The sequence below is a fragment of the Lathyrus oleraceus genome, chromosome 7, assembly GCF_024323335.1.
Source record: "Lathyrus oleraceus cultivar Zhongwan6 chromosome 7, CAAS_Psat_ZW6_1.0, whole genome shotgun sequence".
In the NCBI taxonomy this organism is placed as follows: Eukaryota; Viridiplantae; Streptophyta; class Magnoliopsida; order Fabales; family Fabaceae; genus Lathyrus; species Lathyrus oleraceus.
In genome coordinates, this window is record NC_066585.1 from 543389633 (window position 1) to 543395484 (window position 5852).

At 28.3% G+C, this 5852-nt stretch overlaps 1 protein-coding gene across 1 annotated transcript; it reads left to right on the top strand.

Annotated features, from left to right (window-relative positions):
- The first annotated feature begins 4183 nt into the window (after positions 1 to 4183).
- LOC127105371 (ethylene-responsive transcription factor ERF003) lies at positions 4184 to 5294 on the top strand. Its single transcript, XM_051042545.1, has 2 exons — positions 4184 to 4348; positions 4537 to 5294. The coding sequence occupies exons 1-2, from the start codon at positions 4266 to 4268 to the stop codon at positions 5054 to 5056; spliced, it is 603 nt and encodes a 200-aa protein (XP_050898502.1). The 5' UTR covers positions 4184 to 4265; the 3' UTR covers positions 5057 to 5294.
- The last annotated feature ends 558 nt before the right edge of the window (positions 5295 to 5852 follow it).

A 5852-nucleotide genomic window follows, 5' to 3' on the forward strand; every position in this document is an offset into this window, starting at 1 on the left:
ATATTTGACATGAGCAAAACAAAGCTTGTGAGTACTCCATTGGAAAATCATTTTAAGCTCTCTTTAGAACAATGTCCAAAGACAGACTCAGAGATTGAAGATATATCTAAAATTCCTTATTCCAATGCAGTTGGTTGTTTGATGTATGTTATGATTTGCACTAGACCTGATTTGACACAAGCAGTTAATCAAGTGTGCAAGTTCATGTCAAAGCCAATGAAGCAGTCAAGTGTATCCTAAGGTACTTGAAGGGTACAATAAATCATGGTATCATGTTCAGCAAGGAGCAATGTGTTCCATCAATTGTGAGATATGTGGATTCTGATTATGCAGGTGATCTGGATGATATGAGGTCTACAACAGAGAAACTTTTTACTCTTGCGCGGGGGGGGGGGGGGGGGGGGGGGGGGGGCTATATGTTGGAAATCATTAGTTTAATCCATAATAGTTATGTCTACGACTGAGACAAAATACATGGTAGTAGTTGAAGCTGCCAAGGAAGCATTATGGCTTACATGGTTAGTGAAAGAGTTAGGTGTTGAGCAATATGGAGGTCAGTTGCATTGTGATATTCATAGTGTTATCTATTTGGCGAACAATCAGGTATATCATGCTAGGATCAAGCATATTGATGTGAGGTTCCACAAGACCAATGAGTTGTTGGCCTCCGGACAAATATTATTTCAGAAGGTTCACACTTCAGAGAATGTAGTTGATATGTTGACCAAGTCAGTCACCAATGACAAGTTCAAATACTATTTAGACTTATTACATATTTCTAAGTGTTAAGCAGAAGGTGTACCTCCTCAGTTTCCAAGACAAATCGTTATGCAAGAAGTCTTCATAGGGGTTTGATAGTCGCCAAGGTGAAGATTGTTGAATATGGCTCATATTATTGAGATAATTATGGGTTGTTAAGATAACTATGGATTGTTGAGAGTATAACTCATATTGTTGATATAATTATGGGTAGAGATAATTGTTTGTTAAGGGAAACTAGAGATTAGTGTTTTAGATAAACTAAAATTTCGTATTATATATATGGGTTGTAACACTGTAATCTATATGCAATTCAAAAGAAATAAATAAAAGGGGAACTATAACTACTCTATAGTCGCAGACGTAAGCAATTTGGCCGAACTGTGTGAACAAAACTTTTGTGTGTTTTTCTTTACTCTGATATTTATTCGAATTTCTGTTCTAACAAATATATAAGTGATTTTATGTATTCAAAAGTTGTTATAAACACATAGTTTAATTTGTGTCGGAGAGTTATAATACGAATTAAATGTACTTATTTTTTTAACGTTATGTAATAAATTATGACTTTTTTAATCACTAAGTATTACAAATTTTATTGTTAAAAAATTATTTATGAATTTTTCATCTTTAAATATCATATCAATTATATCATATTATATCAATTATTAAAAAACTATCATATCAATTATATCATATCATATCAATTATTAAAAAAATATCTCCCCTCCCTTAATGAATCAAATATATTTTTAATTAATATCTCTCTTCCCTCATACCTCTTTTGAACAAAACATATATATAATAAAAAAAAATCTATCACCTCGTCTCCCTTCATTTGAATCTATCATCTCGTCTCCCTTCATTTGAATCGAACACACCCTTAATCTGAATCATTTGTTAATTAAGAAACACATTATTCTAATTTGCAAATCAATCAAACATATACTATTCAATTACCCTCACATGCATCAACATTCTAAAAATTGTTTAGCGGATGGAAATCACCTTTTAAAGGTGAATAACTGAGATTTCACATATTGGAATCCACACCTTTATTTGATGTCTTTGCACTACTATCAATTGAGTTAGTTTAATAAAACAAAGAAATAATAATATTTTTATTAAATTATATTTTTGAAATATTGATGTCTTATCATTATAAAAATAATAAAAATTAATTTAAGAGTGATATGAATAATATTAATTTAATGATATAATTTAAAAAAGAAATTAACAATATATTGAAAATTAATAAAAAAATTATTCATTTTAAAATTATATGTTTTCTTTAACGAACAAAACGCTTACTTTAAAATGAAGGAGATGTTTGTTCAAAAAATGAAAATAAAAGAGATGTTAAATGCAAGTGTGAATGCTTTTAGTTTTATATTATAAAATGTTAAATTTATATAAGAAGTGACCCATATTAAATTTTTTGAGGAAAATATGTCGTCTCCCTCTTTAGTGAAAAATGAGTATCATAAAAAAAACTTGTTTTTCTATTATGATATCAAAAGCATGAAAATGTCATAGATATTAGTAATAGCAATTAAAGTAATAATAAAATTTTACATGCATGCTCATGTTATGACCCTAACCATGCTTTTTACCATTCCTTTTACTTTTGTGAGAGTCATGCACATTTGAGAAAATTTAGATTTATGCAAATTGAAAACCCATACTCTGCTCGTGTGAATGTGTTGGGGGCTTTGTAGGGTACTAACTGCTACGTTTGACCTTCTCTTACATTTTTGCTTTTGGATAACTACTATGTACCATTCATTTTCGCATGAATTATGAATATTTCTTAGATAATCATTTTATACATTCAAATTATCCACACAATTTAAAGATACTTTTAAGAAATTTTACTTTTTTCTTTAAAATTATAACACTATATTGTTTTACTAATGTTAATCACATGAAAGTTCATTTTTTAGGATGAAATTTTTTTATTATGTGAAAGTTAAAAATCAAATTGCTGATTATTTCAACCAATTTATTATTAGTTTTTTGAAATGTTAGTTGATTATCATATTTAGATTTTGAAATTTTAACTTATTATCATATTTAATAAAATAAGATAACATTAATCTCTTACGAATTTAAATTATACTATAAAATTATAAATCTATTAAATATTTAAAAAAAAAATATTTTTTATCACATATTATAACTCTTTTTTACTTGAGAATTTTATCTATAAAATTATATATATATATATATATATATATATATATTATATATATATATATATATATATATATATATATATATATATATATATATATATATATATATATATATATATATATATATATATATATATATATATATATAAAATTAGAGTGACAAATTTGCGGATTCATCTTCTATACAAATTTGAAAAACAAAGTAAGATAGAGCATATATGTGAATACTACATCTTTAAAAATTAAAATTTTATATTAATGCGAGCGTCCATACAAATTTTAGAAATTTGAATGTGTTGGGTGATTTTCAACTCTCCCATGTGAGTTTAGAGAATTCTCTCTCAAGTGAAAGCTTATTTCCACCGACTTTTGTATTGCACATAACATTTCTTATTCACCATACTAGGGAGCATTGAACATTGTGAGATTTTTTCTCTTATACCAATATCTTTCTGAGAGACATACTATATATTCACCTAAAATCTTAAGGTTATAGGTAGGGGAATTCTCTCACTTATAAATACTTAAGTCTCCATATTTCCAACCAATATAAGACTATTATCCATACTACTCACACTTTATATATTTTCAACGTAATGAAGCAAAATCAATTTATTAGAGGATGAATTGAAAACTTTGGCCCACTCTAAAAAAATGCGGTCAAACGGACAAACCGTGTCCGTACTTAAAACACTGTATTCGTAATAAAATAATTTTTTTCTTTTACCTTAATTTTAGTTTATTGAATTCTTACTAGTTTTTAGACATGAATACAATCATTGAATTGTGAATGTTAGTGTCATAGCCGTCTGGTTAAATTTCTCTTACTCCCTCAAGGCATTGTAAGCCTCACACATGCCAATTGCAGAGCAACATGATTTTTTCCTAACCCCAAGGAAATTATAAGCATCACCTAAGTATAGATTAAAAAGTAAAAAAGTATTATACACCTTAAATTTGACCCTTCTAAACTAAGTAGAGATCAATATTTCAATAACATTTATAATTAACTTTATATCATTTATTTTCTCTTCATTTTTAACCTTCATTTTCTAAGTAAAGTGATCAATACAATAGATAGATCCAAGAACTTTACCTTGCAATAAAGGGGTGAAATGAAAAACTCAACAATAGTGTGGCCCATTATTATTTAATTCATAAATCAACAAAGGACAACAATACTGCAAAAAGAACATTATATAAATATATGCACAAAGCTGCTTCACCTTCACTTCACTTCACTTAAGTCACATTTCTTTCTTTCTATAATTCTAAAAAAAAAAAACACTTCACACACAAGTTTTCATCATCATGGCAAGACCTCAACAACGTTATCGAGGTGTTAGACAAAGGCATTGGGGTTCTTGGGTCTCCGAAATTCGTCATCCTTTACTGTAATTCTCTTCGTCTTTATATTCGTTTTGATTCATATCTATGTATCTGATCTATATTATTTTTAAATATTTTATATCAAATTTTAATTACAAAAAAAATATTATATATCAACTTGAGTTGATCATATGATTAGTACAAAGGGTGTTTATTATTAAAATTAATTTGTGTTTTTTATGAATTATTATAGGAAAACAAGAATATGGTTAGGAACATTTGAAACAGCAGAAGATGCAGCAAGAGCTTATGATGAAGCAGCAAGATTAATGTGTGGACCAAAAGCACGTACAAATTTCCCATACAATCCAAATGGACCACAATCTTCTTCATCTAAGCTTCTTTCACCAACTTTAACTGCAAAGTTAAATAAATGTCACATGGCTTCTCTTTCTCTTCAAATGTCCAAACAACCTCAAAAAGAGACACAACAACATGTTTCAACACAAAGCTTCAGTTCTTGTTCTATTAATAGTAATAATAGCAGTTTTATTTATGGTAATGATGACATTGGTGGTGGAACAAGTGGTGAAAGTGGTTTAATTAGATGGCTTGATGAAGGGAATAGTTTTGTTGGTTTTGAAAGTCATCATGTTGAAGTTTCTCATCAGCAATTTCAACCTGTTCTTGAAGATGATCATATTGAACAAATGATTCAAGAGTTGCTTGATTCTGGTTGCTCAATCGAGCTTTGTTCCGTTGGTTCATCTTAGGTTATGCGCTACAAAAAATATCGCATTTAAGATTTTCTTTAATTCTGATGAATTACTAAGACTCAAATTATGTGCTAAAAATATCGAATTTAAGGTTTTCTGATAATTCGTCTGAGACTGAAAAAAAAACTTATGAAAAAAAAATGTAGCATTTCTCCATGACACCTTTTTGAGAGAGTGTGTGGTAATAGTTGTACTAATTCACTATGTAATAATAAATGTATAAGGTTGATAAGTACTTTTGGAGATTCACTTCATCACTATGTTATTTAAGAGTATCAAAAGAGTACAATTTTCTAGCTTATGTTTTTGTTTACATTTGGTGTTAGTTAAAGTTTGTCCAAAATTCTTCACAAAGTGTTGGATAGTGGTAGGGACATGTTTGTCTTTAGATATGATATCCCTAGCTTTTATATGTTTATTCCCATTATTGTAGAGATAAACTTTGGATTATATGTCAAGAAAGACAATTACAAGAAAAGAGGGGGAAAAATAGAAGAAGAAAAAAAAAACTAATCAAGTTAATTATCGAGATCGGACTTAGATTCTCTGCAGCAGCAGAAACTTGACACAACAATCTTGACTATTGATTTAGATCGGATGATCAGAATATGTGATTGCATACACAATTATAATAGAGAATCTATTTTGAAAATTTATGAAACATTTGTTAAAAAAGATAAATTATATGATATACATGGTTAGCACTTTGTTGTAACAAAGTCACTACAATCATTTTGGCAGTAGTAGGCACTGCTATGATGAAAAAAGAACATAGAAGGCAGCAATTTGAAAA